Here is a 23,512-nt window from a genome sequence, read left to right on the forward strand (position 1 = left end):
GCGGGGAGGAATCGCGCTAACGCCAGGCCTCTGAGACGCCGAGCATGGTCGGTTTAAAGCAGTGCCTTGCTCTGGAAACTTTACAGAGCAGAGGCAGAAACACGGTTTTATTACAGCTGAGTACGTTCCCTCTCCTCCTCAACGATGACTTGTTTCCTACATTTTCAATTGCAAGGTCTTCAGCGCAGAACTTTCTTTTTCCTATCTCACTTGTATTTTGTCTGCCAAACCGGAGCCTAACTGCCAGCTGGACTTATAAATATCAGGACAATAACCACATGACCTTACCCTTTGCAAATCTGAACAACAGATATCAACGTTAAAACACAAAACACATCTGATTTTCAAAGGACAGCACAAGAACTTTCCCTCAGTGCCAGGCTCAGAGCAACTGCACTCGCAGTTCTGAAAGCAAGCCACAGGCTTTCTGTTCGCACAGGGCATTCAGCTCTCAGCCAGTAACAGCTCTCAGCAGGTGAACACGTTTAACTGAAGAGCAAATTTGGTCCTATCAAAGCCTACACGGATTGCTATTCTGCAGCAGTAAGGATTAGACACCTTCGTTATGTTCTGCGTTTCATTACCCCCCACGGGAAGTTTTATCTCACAACTGGAGCTCATTGTAGTGGTATTGTGTGGAAATAAACCTGAAAAAATTCAGCTCCTAAAACCAAGAAAAGAGACAACCCCTTGCCATAAATAGAATGCAATTAAACCATTCTGATTAGTGTGATAGGCAAGGGTCTTGCCAGCTGACCAGTTGCTCCTTGTGTCCTGCCACTTAAAGCTACATCATGCCTGCAAGCCAGAACAATCATTCTTAGGTCAGGGTTTTCTTCATTTATTAAGGTCTCTGGCTGAGTTTTTTTTTTTTTTTTTTTTTTTTTTTTGACTTCCAAGATTAGAAACATCACTATCTGGCTTTTGGTGTTGAAAATTTATCAGTGCTGTGGACTATTTAACAGAAGCAGGATGAAACAGGTCCACAAAATTGGTTAAAAGTGGACAGCTGTTCCCATTCCATTTCTTTTTCTCATATATAATTTATGTAATAGTTTTTTTGTTCTTGCTGTTGGATTTTAAGAAGCAAATTCCAATTTTGAGATGACTAACTGGTATCAAAACTGCTTCCATATCAAATTTTTCACATTAGATGTCAAGAGTTATGCAAACTCAAGTTTTAGTTATACAAACAAGTAATTTCACTGCATCATTTTATTTAATACACACAACTGCAGTTCATTTAGGCAATAGAAAGTTCACAGATATCCTTACCCCAGCACATGATTTGACACGTTTAGTTTGACAGAAACCAAAGAGTACAAAAGTGGAGTATAATAACCATTAAGAACACATAAAGAGTGAGAATATTACAACTAAATTACAAATAATATAAATATTTGATTCATGTATAATCTTTACACATTCAACATTTCTGATCTTAGGAGTAAAGTTATAGAAGAGGAAGATGGCTTTTAAATTTAGCTTGATCTTATTAGTGGAAAGTGGCATTCAGAACTATCAAAAAAGTTAGAGATTATAAACCAAATTCTCATTGTGATTATGAACTCACTAAAGTAGAACTGCACAAATATTATCATTGCCTTGGTGCAGCTCTGGTATTTGTTCTTCAAAGATGGTAGACTTGAAACTCTTGAGCTAGGTGGCAGGTTATCAACAGATATTCTTTATATGTCTTCAGGCTAAGGCGTATAAACCTCAGCAAGGAGACAGCTATCTCCCACTGAAATTTATAACCATCTTTGGAGTTAGGAAGGACAGAATATGCAAGTACTTTGGGGGAAAAAGCCTGAAAGGACTCAGATACCTGCACATATTTCTCTTCTTCTCTCTTTTCCCCCTTCTCTCCCTGTTTTTTCTTCCTTCCTTTCTTTTTTTTTTTTTTTTTTTGGAAGTTCACATAAATAAAAGCCAATGTCTGAATGAAATATTTGTTGTTGATATCTCTCTGCACCCAGATACTGTAATTCTTATTTTGGATGGAAAAAAATCAGTCAGATTTCTGACCTGTTTCTATGGTCTGCTGAGAGCTCTGTGATGTCTTGTATCCCTTCAAGTCAGGAACACTTCCATTTGTTTAAACAGATAATATCAGGTACTTATCTATTTTCTAAGCATTTTAGTGCCTCATCAGGCCCTTTTCATTCTTTTGTTAAAAGAAAAAAAAATGGCAGCTTTCATTTTTGACAGAAGACCAAGCTATTAAGTTATTTGGAAACAATCTCGCATCAACACTGTTGAATAATGTTTGGGTTGTACTTTGTTCAAGAACTTTTTATAAATATGAAAATCACTCACTTAAATAGACATTTACCTCTTCAAGAATGTGTGTTTCTGCTTTTCTGCGATGAATGTTAAGGTATCATTTTCTTAATGTCATTTTATTAGACCAAACCTCAGCAAACAGTTTCCTGTGACACATTACATCCCCAGGTAGTATATTTGCCATGGAATATGCTATTTATCCTGATACTTCTACTTCCAGCTATTCCTATTCATTCTGAACCCAATTTGACACCTTAATATAATATATATATATTATTCATAATATAATTTAATTCAGAGACTTGCAGAAAGCTGCTAAAATGCAGATATTTTTTAGATGAGGGGAGATAAGTGTGTTTAAGCTAAATGAGAGGGATGAAAAAACCTTCACATTCTAGTATTGAAGACATACTCCATTGAGAAAAAAGTATAGCATAAAGCCAAGTTTAGCAACTTGAATGGTTGAAATAGAGCAGAAGCAGCAGCATTTGGAATTTGTTTTATTACACAGAGAAGTATACTTTTTTTTTTTTTATAAACTATAACCAGTTGGCATTTCATACAAGTCATATGACATTTCCATAGTTTTTACATTTATGTAATGAGTACAACCAAGGAGCAAAATGTTGGCCTCAGTAAAACCTATGGAATTAACACAAGCCCTCCTCTTCAAGTATCATCAGTTTGGGTTGTGCTTTCAACAAAGTTGAAATGTTTCTAATCAAAGTTCATTTCAATATGCCAGATTATAACAAGTTCCTAAAGTATCTGAATATTTAGAATTAGTCTGTATTATTTAACATAGGCTAGATTCTCCTGGGCTGGCTTTGTGAATGGCAAAGCATACAGAAACATAGTTTAAAAGGCTAAGCTGACTATGAAACATCGTTTCGGTTCACAGGAATTCAAGATTAGAGATCATTACTGTTTATTATCTTTAGCACAGTAAAGATGTTGCTGCAAGTTCCCTCATGCCACATTGCTATGCTTCTACCGAAAGTTAAGGGTTCCATTTCCCAAGCCACCAGTTTCACACGTGCACATAGATGGCCACACTTGCCAAAACTTTCTTTAAGTAGACAACTGACCTCCTACACACATGGGAAAAAGACTGAAATGCTTTTACTTATAAAAACACTGCCTTTGATTCTGTTTAATGATTAACAAATCTCATCATACATCCTGATTTAAAAATATATTTTGAAATGCTACATATGAACTAAGAATTATCCTCATCACCACCATACAAAGTCTTCACAGTTTTAGAAAAAGGAAAAGTTTTAAATTAATTGGTGAAACTAGCATAGCTTTTTGGATATAAATAAGTGCTCTCAAACAAACACTTTTGTGATTATTACACATTTTAAAACAAAATAAAGTAAAAAATGCATTCTGGAAGTCATTACTGCCCAAATGGTGCCTGCATTTCCTGCACCACTCTTTATTATACTGTAGTACAAAATGACTGCTTACACCCACACAAATGTAATTTCAGGGCAGTGGCAACAAGTTCAATTTTGTGAGTGTGATTACTTTATTGCACGTGTCACGTGAATCAGAGACTGCATATACCCCTGTTGAAACACCTTCTAGATCTAGACACATAATGACTTTGAGACTCTGTAGTGAACATTTTGCACTATAAGCCTTTAAAGGAAACTACTCCATCAGCTTCACTTACAAATTATCTGTGGCAACAGTACAGCATTTCATAAATAAATTTTACCCAAATATTACAGAAAAAAGCTTTGGGATACATTAAATATAAATACAGTGACGGCTGAGCTGCAAATTTAATTTAGGTATATACAATAATATGCTCACCAGTTCTTTTCACAGATGTATGCTTAACCTCCCTGAGTCCTTTTCCTTACTTAGCAACATGGTACTTTTTCAGATGTTTGCTCAGTAACAGCAATGACAGCTTTGGGGTTAGAAAGAAAGGTGGGAAGGATTATGTCAAAGTGCACTCCATCTCATTTGTCACGTATTTTAAGCTTACTGTACTTTTGCTTCTACGAGCCCACTGGTCACGACATGCCCATGACCACTTACACAAGCACTGACATGTCTTAGTGAATCTGCTCCAAGATAGGCCATTAAAAGTTCAGTGCGTCGGATTAATAATTGCATAAGGTCTTCTGCCAAACTCTCCATAGTTGAGTATCGCACCTTCTCAAAATCAAAAATGTCTTTGAGGAAGAAAAGCACTTGATCCTAGTAAGGGAAAAAAAGAAAAAAAAAAAAAAACTTGTACTTACTTACAAGAAGAAAAAAGTATGCAATGCTACCTATTTCTTTTAGACATTTCATAAAACCATCCATTTATGTATTCTTGTGGTGCTTAGATATAAGTGCACTAAAACATATTTTGCAGAACAGTTTTAAGCCTAAAAGCCTACTCAATATGAAAATAAATATTTTCCTTATTATATATATACAAATATTTTTACTGTTAGTCTTAATGAAAATGCAAATGTGTGCCTAGAAGATCCTCATTTCTTTTAATCTGGAAGATTTTAATTCTTTTTTAAATTAAGCCAAGTGGTAGTTAAGAAAACATTGCAAACCTTGAAGAAGCAGCATAGGTCATAAAGGGAGTTCCTGGGGCCTAAAAAACCCCATGCCAAAACAGGGCTGATATGTTCACATATAGCATAGAAATGTGCAAAAAATCCATCAGGTACCTAGTGATGTAAAAATTAGAGACAAAAGTTACACAGTAAACATAGTATAAAATTCTATTACATAAAATTAGGTCTTCAGAAAAGCTTAAAAACACCTACCACTTTAGGGTTGTAGTAACCTGAACTGTAACATGACCAATCTACTCTGCCTTCCTGCATGAGGGATCAGGTAAGAGGGAAGCTGCAACAGAGCTCCTGCAGTTGTTGAGGAAGATGCTACTCCAGGTAAGTGAAGGGACAGGAAGAATTTTATTTAGCTGTGGAGATGGTCAGGGACATGGGATAGAGAATCCTAGCATAAGCAGGCAAGATACAAGATTAATGACCTTGGCCTACGAAAATTCAAAGTACATGCGTGGACCCAGAAGTCAGACAATGTCACCATTGAGCTTTGGACCTATTCTACTTTGGGAGTCTTTCAGCTAAGATTTTTTTTTTCGGAAAAAATAGTATTAGGGCCCTATGAGTTAAACTTCTCTAAGAGGCAGACTCTTCTCTAAACTAACATATCTACATTGATTAAGGATTAAGGGTTGATCTGTAATCAATTTTTCCAAAGCTACGAGGCAGAACTTCATACTCTTTGGAGTTAATCAGTAACTCTGCAAAGCAACTTACCTTCATTTGCTGTCTTTTTTGCTTCAGTACTGACCAACAGCTTGAAGCCACAGCCTAAATGTAAAAACAGCATGAAACCATGAATAAAAATAACTAATTGTGTAAGAAATTTTTACTTCTTAAGTCTTTTTGTGATGCTTTCCTTAGTTTAATTCAAAAGTGATTTGGCACACTTGATTCCTTTTTACAATTCAACAGTTAGCAATATCTACTTAGTTTAACTGAGGACTAACTTATTATATACCAGAGAGTGTGTTCAGACACCAGGAACTATTTTAGATATTAAATAGCATGTGAACACATTGAAATGTCCTTTTTCATTTTAGCAAAAACATTCTTGCAATAGCTTCAGATTCAGCTAAGTAGTTTTGTCCAAATATGGACCTGTGCAAAACAATATACCCATATCAGAATTAGGCTTCTCCCCCCTCATAGCTTGTAAGGAAATTCTATCCTCATCTGTTTCTCCACCAGTACTGCAAGATAATATACTACTAACAACAACAACAAGAAAAGATCATCCTATGTATTTTTCGTAGTGTCAGCTTTTAAATTATGATTACAAAACCCTCTGATAATATGTTTATTTTTGTTGAGGAATATTTCAGGTGTGCATTCAGTTGTACTGGAAACTGAATTAGACCTTACACTAAAGGAGGGAGTAGTTTATTTCCTTTAAAATTAATGCTATTATCAAGATGAAATACATAGTCTTTATTCTGCAGGTATTGTATTTATTCTCATTTTTACATTGCGCTCTACAATATAAAACACTGATCACCAGAAGAACAGTTTCAGCATATAAAGAAATTTTATATCAGAATGCTCACACCATTGCTATATTTGTCTTACCATCTACTTATTGTAACGTACTACAGAATCATGATTATGAAAATTAAACAAATACGTACTGTTTCTTTAAAAGAGGAATTTAGCCAACGGTTGTTTACTACATTCTGTATAGATATTGGTGGATTTTCTAAATCTTCAAATGAATCCATCAATATGAAGTCCAGAACAACATCATAAAAATTCAAGTTCTTCACCTGTATTAAATCAGAACATGATCTAAGTAACTTAGTTTTTCTTTTGGCGGTGGAATTCAACATGCACCATATGCTAGCTCTATATTAACATGCAAATTTATCATTGTTGTTGATTTTTGAATGGACATTGAAGACATTCATTAAAGTATCATTCTCCTGTCAGCACAGAAGTTAAAAAATACATAAATCAAATGTTTTCTGGCATTAAACTATATTGGTAGATGTCATTTCTTTATTTCAGGAATGTTAAGCATAAAAGAGATGACTTTCCCACAATTCTGACAAGCAAAAAACTATTTTTGGCTGCTACAGTTGGCATAATTAAGGGGGTAAAAACACTTCAAAAAATTCACACTCACTCCTCTAGCAGCAAGTTCCATTTCAGTATTATCCCAGTGATCTGTTTGTTCCAAAAAATAAATCATTTCATCAAAGACATCTTCAAATTTCTTTGGATTCTGAGAAGTAAAAGCAAGGAGTGTCAAGCAAACCTAACAAGAGAGATGGTTTATTTACACTGAAAAGTGAATTATGGTAGAAGTTACATTAGCAGTGAAACATTATTTAAAAAGGGCTTTTACCTTTCGTGCTCTCACAATTAAAGCAGACAAAATTTTTCTTCCACTTTCAGCAAGAAATATTCTGTTTGCTGTTTCTGAAAGAATTATCTAGGAAAGGTTTCAGAAAAAATAGTCATATTAATTCACAAATAATAGTAAGTGTCTTTTAATTACTTCAATCAAATTTAGTAAGTACTTCTTCATTACAACCATGAGCATAGTAGGCCAATAATCTATGGTCCAAAGATTCCAAATTTTGCTAGTCACAAGACTGGAACTCCTTTGCAAACATATCATATTTTAGAATTATAGTAATGTAAACATAACAAGAATATATTTAATTACATGATGTATTATGAAAACACTCGCACAAGTACTGTGTTAATAGTGGCATTTCAATGCCACATGTTTTTAGGCTAAGAACGCACACAGATCATTCTGCTTTCTATTTACCTGAAAAGCTTGTCGAATGCAATGAAGCTTAGCAAGAAAGTCACTGTCTCCTAGACATTCAAACATTTCAGTCCTGTATAAAACAGAAAAGTTTTCAAAGGCCATCAAAAAAAAGAAATACAAGAAAATTTAGCCAAACCTAGTTCCTACTTTGAAAAAATACCTAGTATGAGAAACCTTTTAAAAATGAGTTCTATAGAGAATATTTGACTTTAACTTTTGCTTTTCTTGGAAATTAAATAGACAAATTAATACCTTAACACTCTTGAATAAATTTTGCCTTCTTCTGCTAAGTGCATAGCTTCTTCATACAATGGACAATGGCAAAGGGAATCTAGACCATACGTATTACGAATTTCTCTATGCTCTGTGAGCTGAAAAAGAAATTAACATTTATTAAAGAGCTTGCTGAAATAAAGATATAAAAAAAATAAGTCAAAGTTTTCCTGATCTTATAAGAACACTTATCCTTTTCTGCATCTGCTTAAAAAAAGGCGGTAACACTTAACGACTAAACAGAAGCGAGACACCATGCTATTTAAAATGGCTGTTAATTTGTACCTTTCAAAAGCTAAAATCTACAGTTTCAGGTTTCAACTTTCGAAAGTTATTTAATGAAATTTTATCAGTTTTCGTTTTAATTTGACTACTTAAATCTAATGAGTCTTGATGCAGTTCAAAAAAAAAAAACAACAAAAAAAAAAAACAAACTGTCAAGACACCAAAAGTGCAGAATGACTGCAGCATGCAAATCTTCAGGAAGCTGGAAATAGTAACATCCTCCCACCCTTGTTTTGTTTTGCTGGTAAATCTGTCTGCTAGTTACAAAGCATAGTGCATGAAGCACAAGCTGCCAGCATTGTACTACAGGATCCCCAAAAGATTGTCATTATTGGCAGTTTTAATTCTGTGGTTATCATATAAATTAACATGAATTCATAGACATTTTTAGAGCAGAAAAACAAACAAACAAACAATCAAACAATAAACAGATTAAGAAGTTAAAGGATGCAAATAATACAGAGAAATCCTGTTGTAAAGAAAACATTGGCTAGCTACAATTTCCACTACAAACATTCCGTCATATTATCGACAATCCAAAAACCAAAAAACAACAAAAAAGGCATATGCTTCTCAAACTTAGCTAGATTGAAAGTATTTCTATAAAAAGGATTCATTTATTTGTTAGTTGTCTTGCTTGGAAGAACACAGGAGGATAAGCTGAATTACAGTTCATGATTTACAGCTACTGAGACCAGAGATTTTATTCAGATTTAACAATATTAATGCTAGCAGCAACTTGTTTTAGATTTACTAATTCAAAAAGCCAGTCTGAAAATTTATGTTCTTATTTAACAAAGAAAGCCATGTAACTTTCATTTTAAAATGTATGTTCCTATGTAGGAAGGAGTAAATTGACCAACTGTAAGGAACAAGAATATATTGATTTCTGATATATATTAATTTCTTTCATATATATATATATACACACACACAAGCACACACAAATACAAATATTATATGCATGTATATATAGCGCAATAATTAGAATGGGTATATAAACATGAAAAAGTGAAAAATCTTTACTCCAGAATTTGTTTTTCTACGTTATGTTAAAGAAACTTTAACTATGGAGCAATACAGACATTTTCCAAAATAAAGACCAAAACAGAAGACAAATAAGCATACTTACTTCTTACCTGATCCAGCTATAACTGAAGCCATAAAACATGCAATTTATTTTATTTCATATGCAAAGCATGAGAATAAATAGTTTGTGAACACATATGCACTTTGTAAACAGCTGCCCCTCTCTTGGAGGTTATTGTTTCTGTGGTAAAAGGGATTACGTTAGTTTTCCCCAGAGAACTTCAGGTAAATAAGCTTCTTCAGATGCTTAGGCAAACTGACTAACTTGGACTGAATTAGGACTCCTGAGATCACCAGAGTTAGATGTACGTAACCTCCACCTGTTGCCAGCAAGCCTGAGATGAGAATGTCTTCAGGCTAGGAAGATGCCTGATCACAGCCTTTGTGGTTACAGATTAACACAGAACCTCATACCTAGGAGTTCAATGAGGCCCTTGGTTATCCATAGCTTTAACTTCCTCTCATGCAAGCTGATGAAATAAAATAGCTGTGTTACTGCTGTAAGGTGTATTACTGAGCTCAAATTATATGAGCAGTTACATCAACTGGGTACCAAGCAAGCTAGAAGGGTATAAAGATTCTTCTGCTGAGACACTTTTGACTACAGATTGAAATTAGGCCCAACCAGGAACATTTGGACAAGGGGTACAAATTCCTCTCTCACTGACGTCTTTGAGTCAGTGATATAAAAAGAGGAGTGAAAAATGAACAAAACCAGCCAAAAAAAAAAAAAAAACAACCAACAACTAACTAAAAAACACCTCTAACTTTAACTAGAAAAGGTGATTTCCAGCTGATTTCTGAAGATACTTCATAATGCTTTTGCAATCATCACAGATTTTCTTTTGATGTTTTTGAGCATTTCAATATATATATAAATATATATATAGGTATAAATAAAAAACATATGAAGTATATAATAATAAAAAGGCTTGCTTATATAAACATCCATATTCAAACTAAAATTATTTGAAGATGCTCTCAGCATATATCCACATTTCTAACATAGCAGAGACCAGATATTAGAAGAATGGGAAAGTCATACTGAATATTTAACAACATGCAGAGCATACACCATTTTCTAGATTAATAACTTCTCAACCTGGCATCAAAAGGATTATTAATCTTTTTCTTGTAGAGAAGAACTTGTCACCTTTGAGAAAAAAAGGTGGTGAGATGGATTAGTTTAAAATTAGATAGTTCACTCTAACTATTTTATATGAATTGGCACACAGGCTGCAATCAGATGCCTGCTTTTTAACCCACTATGCACCTCTGTGTACTGAGTAACTATTTCAATCAGTTCACTATTTGTCAGAAGTTAGCAGACAGCCACGGCTCCTCACATCTTGCCATTACAAGTAAGTTGGACTCATGCAAGTTCCTTGATTCCTTTCTTGCCCTTCTGCAGAGAAGGCTCCTTTGAGCAGCCAGTGCCATTCTGAAACTCGTAACATACCACTAAGGATGGAGAAAGTGCCCAATGCACCAAAAGCACTGGTAGCTGAGAGTAACACGGAGGCTTGCGATGATGGAGCTGATGTCCAAATGTCTGCTACCTCCTCAATGCCACATGGCATTACATGAAGAAGAATATGAGAATGAAGTCAAAGAAGGAATGAGAAGATTAATCACTCTAAAGCAGCAGCCTGGTCTTGTAGCACTTTATTTCTCTCAGTTCAAGGCTCAAGAAAGAAATAGTAGTTGCTTGCAACCAAGAATTAGCAGGCAGCAGCAACCACTGCCCAAGACATTTTTGATGACCTGCTGTGGATACCTTCATTACGTTGAAAAAACATGTACATCTTCAGAACTCCTAAGCCTGTAGTGATAGCTTGTGTCTCTGCACACTGTGCTGCACAACAGCTGCCAAAGATTACAACGTAGGTTGTTTGTGTTCAGATGCTAATTAATTTTCTATGGATAGTTGAGCTTTACAGACACATTTGCTAGTAACAAGATGCTTAAACAATTGAAAAATATCAAACCTCTGGAGCTTGCAATAGTTTTTAAACTTGGTATTTCTTAACTGCTCTGGTCTAATGAACAGACTCAGTACTTTTATTTGCCATCCATGAGTTGTTTCTTAATAAATAGAAAAATTCTCAGCTGTGCTTGAAGATCTTGTCGACTACCAAACTAACCACCCACATGAATCTAACAAAAACATGCAATGCTAGACCTTTAAGGAATTCTTGTTTACTCCCTGAAATAAAATGGTAAATTTACTGGTACAGTCAGCTTTCGTTACATTCTGAGAAAGTATGCTTATCCTGTACTGAAAAGATCAATGAATTCTTTCTCTTGATATTTGCATCTTTAAATATAATATATATATATATATATATATATATATTTTTTTTTTTTTTTGAGATAAGTAGCTGCAGGGTAAGTGTGAAACATGTTTTCAGAGTTGGAGGATGTGATGGTGGTTACTAACTAAAACATTTGAGATGGTACTGAATATGTTTTTTTTCTCAAAGAAAATGCATTAAGTGTCCTTGTAACATATACAGCTAAGTATACAAGGCAATCATGATGATATATGAATTTCTCTCCTGCTTTCTTTCAGACACCAGGAAGAATGCATCAGTTCATAATTTCAGTTGGAAATTATGATGAATGTATTCAGAACATGATTTTATCTGAATTATTGTCTTTGTTTATACTGTATGCTAGGGCCGATCTAGTAGGCTAGGGCACGGTGCTACATGGAATGTTTTTTGTCTTACAATACTAGTTTGCTGTGAACCGCAACTTTAATAATTAATTCACTGTGTTGCATGAATCAATGGTAGTGTTATTCCTTGCTAGGCACAATAATTCTAGGCTGTATGCTGTGTTGGGTACATATGCTTCAACATACATGGAGGTATTATGGCACAATAATGAGTTCAGTGTTAATATATAGGATTTGTTACAAATGTTACATATATTTTCTAAGAATTAAAAACAGTGTGGTAAAGGCGGTCAGTGTACAAGAACATATTGGCTATTGAATGAAACTCCTCCTTGTTCTAGAGCTAAAACTATTAAATATAGTATGTAAGTAGTGACATACCTAAGGCTTCAATTTGAGGACAAGGATCAACCCCATCTTTTTTGTTACTTTTTAAAGCTTTTAGAGCACCATTTAATAAGTTGTTGGTCTAAATTTCCTATTCATACCTATACAGCAGACAATCATAGTTGTCCTTTGAGGGAATCAAAGGAATCTGGTTTGTGTTGAACATTCTTCATTGCCACATGGAAAAGTGCCGTAGCACAGATTTTATGTCAAACTGCCCCTCCTCCCCCCAAACCTTTTTAACTAGGACTACATATATCAGGATGCAGAAGACAAATAATGGATAAAAACAGAATAACAACAACAACAGAAAAGCACAGGTGAAGTATGATGCTTAAGGAATTTGTTAGAAAGTACACAGAACAGGAAGAATTTCTCAAAGTGGGACAGAGCTTTCTTGCTGCCTGTGACATCACCAACATTTACTGGGAGCTGCAAAGGTTCTGGTGATGACAGTAAGAGGCAAGTTTTAATCCTGGATATTGTGTTTCACCAAATACCATGAAATCGTTTCAGCTTGCTCAAACCAGCAGACAATGGTTTGCGGCACTTCAGGTACAGGTTCTTCAAAGAAATAATATTGGCATTAGTGGTGGGAATGACTTTGGAGATGAGTTCTTTCCTCCCTTTCTCCATGTATTTTAAGACTATAATTTAAGGTACTTCCACACCTCAATGAAGTTGTTTTGTTAGAATGGGTTGCTCCTCACAACTTGCTATCCAGGGCATGGCAGACTGCAGCACTGCTATGTTACATTTTTTGAGGTAAAACTAGTCCACATCAAATTGGATGGATTACATGAACATGGGGGAAAGTGACCAGGATGAGCACAATGACTCCTGAGAAAAGTCAAATTAGAAATTATGGTCGTATTTCTGAAAGCAGTTAAACACAGAAAGGTACGTCTTTACTTTTTGTAATGAAACAGGAAAAAACCTCACTTATAAATGCTACAGGAATACACATTATTATTTGCTAACATAATTCCCTTTGGTATTCCATATTTCAGGGAAGGAATAAAACATCTATTTGGAAGCCAGAAAAAAGGCAACTCTACCTTTCGGTGACAGAGCACTTTTGGAGCATGTTCTGAATATAAAATTCAATTTCAGAATTTAAGGGTTTTGTGCCATTTATAAATAAGTTTAGACATACGGAAACCACTGTTCTTTCCCAGTTATTAAAGCCTTTTCCTTCCTGCACTATTTTGTTTCAACAGATTTGAACTGTGAAAGACAACCTTCCTAAAAAATTACTGGGAGTGTAGAGAGGGGGGGAAATGGGATGAATAGGGTTGAGCAAAGAAAGCACAGCTAAAGCTTTACTGAAGTCTTAAAGATTCCCTCTAAGCTTTGGACTGAGGCAGTATTTTCACAAGGAAATCAATGTTTGTTTGATAACTGATTCAGTTGTTACTAACAGATGAAAGTAAGACATGATAAATGTCTGTGCACTGACAATGGAGCGACAGCAATGTAACTCACTGTCACGGAGAGCAGGAAAAGAAAAAAGGAAAGATGGAAAAGAAGTCAGGAAAGAGAGGGTGGAGACCTTTATCTGGCACACTCGCTCTTGTATATTTGCCAAAGGTGGTAGCCATTTCAACCACACAGTAGGTGAGATAAGAATATGAAAAGAATATCGACTTTCATAAATGCAAGTTGATGGCAGATGGGCTCAAATGGGGAAGAAAACACCATTATTTGTCACAGTACACAGTATCAACAAGGCAAATAGTTATGCTTACCATCCCCTCTCCAGTGTTTCTGAGAAGCCTATGTATTTAGGAATGGAAGTCTGGCTGGGCTTGGGGATGGCAACTGTCTGTCTAAATCATCTTCATGAGGATTTGGACACCTGTATATTGTAGGTGTCCAGGTTGGCACAATTCCATGAGTCATCTAGTGCATGACCCTCAGTACCCTCTTGACTACTAGCCGTAGCCAAGATGAAGTCTTGGCATACCCTACTGCTCCTGTAGAGCTCATCAAAAAGGCATGTGATTTAACCTTTGCCAATCATTCCAGTTTTGTATACTTCTTTTCTTGAAAACTGTTTTCCTATGATTTATCCTAATATGATACAGCACAACATTCTTGTTGCCTCCTTAGCAGTGTCCCTATTGATTTCCATCAATGTAATCTACCTGTCTCTTGTTTTAGGATTCCCTGCATTTTTGCTTGTATTGCTCCAAAGGGCAGAGAACTAAATTTGAGACAATTGTGTGTCAGCACAGGAACATGGAAATAGCTTCCAGTTTCTAAAACCAAAGCCACAAAAAATACTTAGTGCTGCTCCCTGGGACAGGATGCAATGCAGAAAGAAGATGAATAACTGTCAATATAGTTCATTGCATGATGTGATCAGAAAAAAATGCTACTACTGTATGATTTCCCAGAAAGTGAAATTACCGATTGGTAAATTCAAGTGGCAACACCATCAAACTTCAAGCTGCCATGGTTTTGCTAATCTTCAGGATTCCTCCTAGAAGATTAATCTATTAAAATTCTTCAGTGAAGTCTGACAGAGTAGATCAGAGAGCACATTCTGTTGGTACATGCTAGAACAGCTAGAAAGGAAGAGAACATCTTCGTAACTTCCTTCTGGAATAAAGCATCGACAGAAAAGGCTTCGATGTACCAAAACGTGGATACTATTTTCAGGATACATGAACACGAAAAGAAAGGTCTAAGATTGTTGCAAATTTTGAGTTGAACATTTCTTTAGCATATACTGAGACAATTCAGCTTCTGGATGGGATGATTACTCCCCGAAGGTGATACATCCTGTTTCTTTAAGCCAAGCAACATAAATGAGCATAATGGATTGTCCTGATCTTCACACACTTGCAAACATACTGGAAAGTTCACGGGAGAGAAAAAAAAAAAGATACAAAGAAAGCATACAAACTGTAATGGTTTACAGTTCCGCTCAAGAGTTGATAGAGTTGAAAAAAGCCAGAACTGTGGTCTCATCCAAATTACAGGAAGAAGTAACCAGTCTCTATAGACACAATCTTTGTTAGAAATGGATGCTAGGCATACTACCACAACTTAATGGGAATTACTAAGTCAAGGTAATTGTGTCACGGAAAAACAAGCCATACAGTTGACAGTCAAAAGATAATTGCAAGCAATGCCTATGCAATTGTCTCTTTTTACAACTGAGTTTAGTAGCTTAGTTGTAGTGAATATATGATAGTAATATCTAACACAGAATATATGTATTGAGACTAACTGCTTTCCTAGTAATTTGCAGAAGAGTGCTACTCAAGATCACTTCAGCTCCTGAGAGACTATGAAGTGAGATATTCCACATTCGAGTAAGTATGTCACTGCATACAAGATCCTTTCAAATACACCAGTGGTGCTGTAGCAACTTAGAGCCAACAGGCAATGTCCTGTTACCTGAAGATTATTTCTTATTGTATTATTTGTGGTCTTATCCAAAAAGGTGAGGGAAAGTTAGATGATGTATATAATACACTAAAATATGAATATTTTCTAATTTCTAATTAGAATTAGAATAATTTCTAATATTTTACTCTCAAAAAACTCTACTCCAAAAAAGACAAAGTCTGTTCATACATCTTTATATTACCTAAGACAATAGGAAGAAAGAAAAAAAATAGAGAAGGGCAACTGAAGGTAAGAGGATCCAATGGAACATCCAATGTAAAGTGCCTCTTCATTAATGAAAATCTGAGATACATGGAAAAGCATATTCTTTCTAGAAGGACTTTAGAAAACATGCCAGTTGTCATTCCTCCCCACGTCCCCACTTCTTCCCCCCAAAATACCCCAAAAATCACAAAACAACAACAACGAAACAGCTAATAAGCAAACTGATTCCAATTTTGTAATTCAAACAACTAGGAAAAAAGGTTGGGTGGTTTTGTTTGTTTGTTTTTGTTTTTTCTCCTCATAGGAGAAATACGCTTTGCTTAAAATGATTAGCAAGAAAATAAAATTCTTCATTTCACTGTTCAAACAGATCAATGAATCTTTCAAGAAGCAGCCTTCAAAAGTCTTACCTCAGCTGTGGAAACAAAGGAGTCTGTTGATGCGATGCTTAGTGTGTCTCGAAGGGCAAAATCATCCATATTATCCTTTACAGTAATATCTGTATTTTTATCTTTAAAATAAACAAAAAAGATGAATTAAGTTTTCTGATAGTCTAATAACTTGAAGCCTTTAAAGTGTTTTTCCTGTACACTTTAATGTGCAAAGTACACTTTTCATGTACTTCTTCTGGAAGGCACTACATTGTACTACTCTGAGTAAGTACTCCTGTGATCTGCTGACATATGTAAAGGTGAGTGTATTTTTCTGTCTTTCAAGTAGACTTACAAACATCATCCACAATGGACAGAGAAAAAAAGATCTCTCACTAAGATCTCTCTCACTAAATATCTTACTTTGCTATGTTGATCTAAATCCTTTTAATTTTTTAACTTGGCTGTATCATAATATAACAAAGGTGCAATGCTTTAGTAGCAAGGAAATAATATTCAAATAAAAGCTATTGATAAAAAAAAAATAGGTTTCAGCTTCACTTGAACTTTGTTTCCTAGTTTAGTTCTCATGCTTTATTTCATCTGCTGGTTTTCCAGCAGAGCAGGAGAAGTTTTTGATCTTCACTACATCCCTTTTTCCATTGAAGCAACACATCCAGAAGCACTTCCTATAGCACTACAACTATTACGGCCTTCAAAATAACTTATATTTTATGCATAAAATCATCTACAATACAGTTTCTCTGTTTTCATTTATTTTATTCTCAGATTTCAACTGTTGCACATACTGCTCGCATCCATTTTATTTTTTCTATATAGAAACACTTTCACAGAAGGATTAAATTCATAAGTCAGTAAGTCAGACTTTGGCTTGATGTGCCACATACTACATTCTCAGTAGAGCACAGGCATTTATTTTGGGTTACTTTACCTTCAGACATTACACATGTGTTGCTAAAAGTCTGTTTTATTTCCAACAGTCAGCAGCAACCAGTTACCCAATGTCATCCAGATCTGTTGCTATAGCAATACTTTTATAAAAAACACTATTACATAGCAAGTGGCCAAATGCCAATATACTGGAATGGTTTACTCATCAATTGAAACGCTACAATCCACATATCTTAACTATTATTTCGGTGGTTGTTATGGTTTTGTTTGTTACGGACTTGGAATGACAGCTCAAAAATTGTACATAATAAATATCTGTCTTTGAGACTATTCACTGAGTAAAAAAAAAATATTAAAAGTTTGGAGGAAGATTTTACTAGATGCTGCAACATGGCACTGAGTTAGAGGCAGCTTCCAACCTGTAATCACAGCTCCACCAAGAAAAATCTCTGATTTTTCAGATCCTTCTTGATAGTTTATCCTTGCTTCTAACCTCTAAAAACCAAGAAGAAAAGTACAGCAGCATTCAAGCTGGTTGCAAAACAATCATAGACTGGAATCTGAAGAGCTGGAACACAAAACCAAACTGTGGTCTGTAAAGCATTTGCTTGACATCTGGTAAAAGCGGATGGGTAACATGATGTTTCCTCCTTATTTTTAGCTCATAATTCGTGTTAATATCACATTATTTTCTAATATCACTTTTTCACATCAGCAGTTGCTGGAACTGCAATAACACTGTTAAACACTGGGCTGCACGGGGGGTTGTACAGCCTGGTCATGGATTTTTCCACTGAACTTCTTGTTTTGGCTAAGTTCTTTTCCGTAATAAATTTGCAATTAAAACAAGAGTATCTACATCTCAAGGTTAGAAAAGCTCTCTAGCACCTGGTTCAAGTGCAATCCAAAGAAATACTGTTTTCCTGACACTCCCAGTCTATAGGCAACATTTCCTTCCTGAGAAGTAAACAGCTATATACATGAGTAGCAATATAAATTAGAAACTCTCATAAGAGTAACAAGTGGGCCATACTGTTAATGATCCTACTGATGGCTTTACTCAAGATGCTAAGATAAGGACACAGCTCTTATGTACACCAAGTGCAGCTGTCAAGTAGTCTCATATATCAACCTATTCACAATCTCAGAAAGTCTCTGTCATCCTCATAGGGATGTCCCAAACACAGTTAAGGCAGTAATTTCATAGGAACTTTACATTGTACAACGGCCAGAAACCTCATGGTAGAAAAATGAAAGAACTTATTTTTTTTAGTAAACGTAGCAAGAGTCATTAGGAACCTCACTAACAGTCTACTATTATGTCAGTGAGGGATTAAATATTTGATAAAATACGATTTTTGTCATTCTAAAAAGATTACCAAGTATGCTGCTAAGTCCAAGATGATTCGTTACACATTCCTAGCTATAGGGATACAATTATAGGGGAGAAGGAGAAACAACCAACCGACAACAAATCATGCCATAAACTTAGTTCGTTATTCCACAGCAGGATAGGAAATGAAAAGAGTAAAAATTTGTTGTTGCTGTTTGTTTGTTTGTTTTTCCCCAAGTGAAGAGCTGTGTTTTTTTATATTTACTTTTATTTAAAATAAAAGGCTGCAATAGCTGACTGTGGTAGCATTAGTTGCTTTAAAAAAAAAATAAAAATCCACAGAATATTTGTAATTTACTTTTGCTAAGGTCATAGTTCCAATACTCCTAATATGGGCCTGAAATTTTCACTTAGATAAAATGTTTGTAAGTGTTTGCTGAATATAGAATACCTGTGTTTTCAAAAAACTCAGAAAACACTTCTCACCATTACAAAATGCACAAGTTCTGCACGTTATGACAAAATACTGATTCATAAAAGGTTGCTAATGTTAAGTGAAATAATATTAATACCTTTGGCAAGTGGTATGTCCATACAAATGGGAGTATACCCAAATAAAAGAACACAGCCTTGTCAGCTATTTCTGACTTTCTGGCTACCACCGCCCTAATACTCTAAAATACCCTTTGCCTAGCAGATGCTTATTGATACCTGCACTGTGCGGAGAACACATTATTATGAAAACAGTAGGGTGAAAATTAAGTTATAGTTAGAGTACATACCATGCAAGTACCAGGAGAACATTCTTAGACATGAGAACATGAAAAAAGAGACAGCAGCACAATGAGAATCCCGGAATGAACAGCTGCAAGAGGAACCCACCCACCCGTGGCTGCATCTGCTCATACAGCCAGACCAAGTTCCTATGGAGTCCAATACCTTAAAGAAAGAAATACTAGCGAGGATGTGAGCTTCAAATATACTGTACTTATTTGAGAAGCCCAGGAGTTATTTACAGTTCGTTTATATTTGTAAAGAGGATGAAGTGGGGTTTCAGATGTGATACGGACAACAGTAATTGCCATAAAGACTCTAAGCTCTGGTGCTTTAAAATGCATAACTGGTTCTAAAGTTAGATTAAGGGTATTCAAAAATGTTAAGAATACAGAGTATGGCTAAAGCTTGTGAAAGTAATCCCAGCTTTATAAGATTATGCAAACAACTATGTATTCAAAACTAAGCAGGCTAAAAAAAATATCACATCTATTACAGAGTACTAATCTAGGATATTTATTTGTCTTTGTCTCTGGTAGATTCCTGTGGTATGACAGACCAAAAAATAAACTTCTCAACTCACAAAACAGCATTTGACCTTAGAGATGGAATTGCATAGAAGTCAACCTTTTAGTATTCATTTGGGAAGTATGCATCTACAAATAACATTTTAAAATTCTGAATGTGTGTGTGTGTCATCTTCCCTACGACCCTGAATGAAACATGGCATGAGTTTGCAAGTGAGCTGTGCACTTATGTGCAGTAGTTAAAAAAGGAAAGCACTTATCCCCTGGCAAAGAATTCACGGAGAGTTAAGGAATCTAGTTCTGAGTGTCACCGGTAAAGCCATGGCTTCCTATTATCCCCAGCCACCCACTTCAGTGGCACATTAGTGCAGTAATACATCACAAGCAGGAAAGCAGGATGGGAAAGGAAAAGCACTTCTACAATGTAAGCCAACCCCTTGATAGACTCTGGAGAGGAGTTAGCCTTGCAGAGAAATCCACTTATGAGAAGTCAAGGTACACTGACAGTAACACGTTCCCCATATTCTGCCAGGTTACTGCACAGGCAGCCGCCGTGCTTTGTGCTAGTCACATCCCTCAGCTGTGTGGCTTCATGCCTAGACAGCGGAATTACAATAATCAAGTTCAGAGAGCACAGAAGCATGAATTACTATCTAATTCAATTACAAGAGAATGTGTCACTGTCTTATAGCTAGGTCACAAGCAGCACTGTCTTTTGTCAACACTGTTGCTGAAGCATCCAAAAGCAGCTTCATTTACATTTATAAATAGTCATAACTCTGACAGTGTTGACTGAATATTCTTTAAAAATTTGTCAGTCCTACTAAGTAGCTACTAATGTATTACATGAAGTCTTCCACCGTGCACCTAGAAAGCACTGAATTTTACTTCAAGCCATGCTTATAAAGGGAAACCAATCTCAACCTTCAGATGGCACCTTCCAATGGCTGGGTCACTCAGCAAGCTAGCCAACGATGGAGCAGGGTGACCACACCAACCACTCCTGATTTAACACTTACTGTTAAGTTACTCATTTACAATTTCTCAATAACACAAATATCCAGATTTAAGAAAGTGCTTATAGCTGGGGACATCTCAGTTTATTGTATACAAACAAAGCTGTTATCGCCTCAAGCACAAAAACATTTTAGCTCAATCTTTTAAAAATATCTAACCAAATCTCGTACTTTCCCAGTCTGCCAGCGTGCATCACCAGTAAAACATCTCATCATTCTTTGTCAGGACTGCTCTGATGCGAACCAAAATGCACTAAAAGCAAGAACTACTCAGGCATTTGTTTAAAGGGAAACAAATCCCACTCCAGTGCTTTCTGACTGTCCTGCCAGTGTGTGCCCCCACCTCCAGCAGGCCCCGCTGCAAACACACCACTTCTGCTCCCCAGCATTTCGCTAGGAACTCAGCTACCAGAGCAGTGGTTTAACAGAAGGGAACAACTGGGGAACACAGAGCATGGGACAGCACTGAGCAGTCACAGTTTTACCTTCCTCCTAGCACTCGTGGATCTTCACAGACTTTTAAGGTAAGCTTTGGCTAAGCTAACTGCTGAGCCTTCCCATTATATCCTTCTTAACAAACGCCCCAGTTGTTTTCATGCAGAGAACAACCGTCTGGAAAAAGATGCAACTTGCTTAAAATAACCTTATCATCTTTAGGAGATTTTCCACATACTTTAATGGCAATTTCTGGGATGTTTGAAATAATATGGTTATTTTCAGACCTTCACGCCACTGACTTTGTCCATAAAGTTATATTATCTGCTGACCACCACAAGCTTAACGATGTATGAAACAGAACAACATGGCTGCTGCTCTTATATTCTCAAACTGTAAAATCAAGCACCTTGAATGCTCTCATACAGAGGGAAACACAGCACAAATTTGATAACTGGATTGGAATAGTTTTGATGGTTGCCAGAAATACGATTTTGTTGCAAAGAATGTGACCTGTGAAAACTGTTCCTGAATCATTATGACATGCTTTACTTTAAGACCAATATCTCAAAATAGAAAGGCCTCAGCATTAGGAATTCTCCAATTCAAATCTGAAAGTAGAGGCAAGATAAACACTCTTGGTGCTAGATTATTCAAATCTGAATTTTAACAAAATACAGCACCATCTAATGTGTAATTGATAATGCAAACTAATACATCATATGTGCTGACAGCTTAGAAATCAGCTTAGCAAATACAAAGTAAACATATCCCTATATCCATTTTCTTGATTTCCTGCTCTGACTCTCTGCTTGATGTAGACATATGAACCTGACACAGATTTGAGATGTATATTTTGCATAAACTACATGTATCTGCTAGGTTTCTCCCCATCATACAGGTTCTTATTTCTTTGAAAATGTAAACTTTGATTATTTGTAACTGCATATTACAAGGTTCTACATTTTTAATGAGTTACACTTTTGTGTAAATTCTTTTCTTTGTGGTGAAGCTAAAAATCAGTGCATCCAGATTAAATGCCTATCCTTTACACAACAATTTGATTTCTGATCACCCTCCTGTTTTGAAGTAATAATTCAGATAACAATCAGCCTCTGTACTTATATTTGATTAAAAAGAAAAGATTTGGCAATCAAGTTTGCTCAGCTGTCTAAGCTGTCTTAGAGTCTGTTTAGATGTATGTGCAACACAAAGCTGTCACTTCATCCTTTTTATCAGAGTACTCTACTCTCCTGTAGTTCAGAAAGCGTAACATCTATCTCGGCCATTGCAAAGTCTAGTTTGAATTCACATGCTTATTTTAAAACGTAGGCTGTCCACTGGAGATTTATAGCACAGCACTGTGAAGACTGCCAGATGCCTTAGTCATCAGATTTGAACGTCACCGCCTTTTCTTAGTTCTTCACATCCTAAAAACAAGCACAACCTGCCACTATTTTTGCACATGCACTTTCTACTGACAATAGAATGGTCTGTTCAGTCACATACAGCGTGATAGCACATTAACTCTCTGCGATGCAGAGCAAATTCAAAAATGCAGTATCACATTTAAAAGAAAAGGAAGTACAAGATTAATTTTGAGGCCTACACATCTGGAATTAGCTCCTTGAATACATTTCCTACATCAGAGGTTTCCATAAGCAGGTTAAGTAGAAAAGTCTTCTCACAAGATTTGAGAGAGGAATCTCAAAGGTAAACGAACTTATCCCTTTGTCCTCTGTTCTAACACACCTATGTAAATCTAATAAACACCCGTGAGCATTAATAGTATGATACTTGGACAAGTTCTTTACTATTGGTACTTCTTTCCAACACCATTTTAGCTTCATCAACATGTTGCTCTTGATAAGAAGAGAAGGCAGTAAGAACAGTCAGTGAAAAAGTACAAAAATTGCCAGCAACCATTGCTCAGCACCTGAAACTTTTTGCTTTGCGAATTTCCTTAAGTAGTTATATACATGTATAAAAAAAGGAAAGAGTAAACAGTTTAGTAAGCTAGCATATGGACTATTTTGCTCAATACAGTACAAGAGTACAGGATCATCAAGCACATCCATGAATATCAGTTCTCTCTGAAGCAACATTTTAAACACAAGATTGCTGGAAAGGCTTTTTCTTTAGCCAGTGTTTTA

At 35.7% G+C, this 23,512-nt stretch overlaps 1 protein-coding gene across 2 annotated transcripts in view; it reads right to left on the bottom strand.

The window, feature by feature from the left end:
* Positions 1 to 1,203: 1,203 nt before the first annotated feature.
* Positions 1,204 to 23,512, bottom strand: part of MIGA1 (mitoguardin 1) — a 40,919-nt gene continuing 18,610 nt past the window's right edge. Inside the window, exons 8-16 of one of the 2 annotated variants that reach the window (XM_082765990.1) lie at positions 16,402 to 16,502; positions 7,906 to 8,024; positions 7,651 to 7,723; positions 7,219 to 7,305; positions 6,997 to 7,095; positions 6,503 to 6,637; positions 5,592 to 5,645; positions 4,857 to 4,973; positions 1,204 to 4,503 (exon numbers count right to left, since the gene is read on the bottom strand). In XM_082765990.1, coding sequence (XP_082622116.1) covers positions 4,285 to 4,503; positions 4,857 to 4,973; positions 5,592 to 5,645; positions 6,503 to 6,637; positions 6,997 to 7,095; positions 7,219 to 7,305; positions 7,651 to 7,723; positions 7,906 to 8,024; positions 16,402 to 16,502 — 1,004 coding nt within the window. In that variant the 3' untranslated portion in view covers positions 1,204 to 4,284. Of the gene's footprint in view, positions 4,504 to 4,856; positions 4,974 to 5,591; positions 5,646 to 6,502; positions 6,638 to 6,996; positions 7,129 to 7,218; positions 7,306 to 7,650; positions 7,724 to 7,905; positions 8,025 to 16,401; positions 16,503 to 23,512 lie in introns of both variants that reach the window. The other variant, XM_082765989.1, reaches the window with a different exon arrangement.

The sequence above is a fragment of the Aythya marila genome (genome assembly GCF_965140915.1).
Source record: "Aythya marila genome assembly, chromosome: 8".
NCBI classification, from domain to species: Eukaryota; Metazoa; Chordata; class Aves; order Anseriformes; family Anatidae; genus Aythya; species Aythya marila.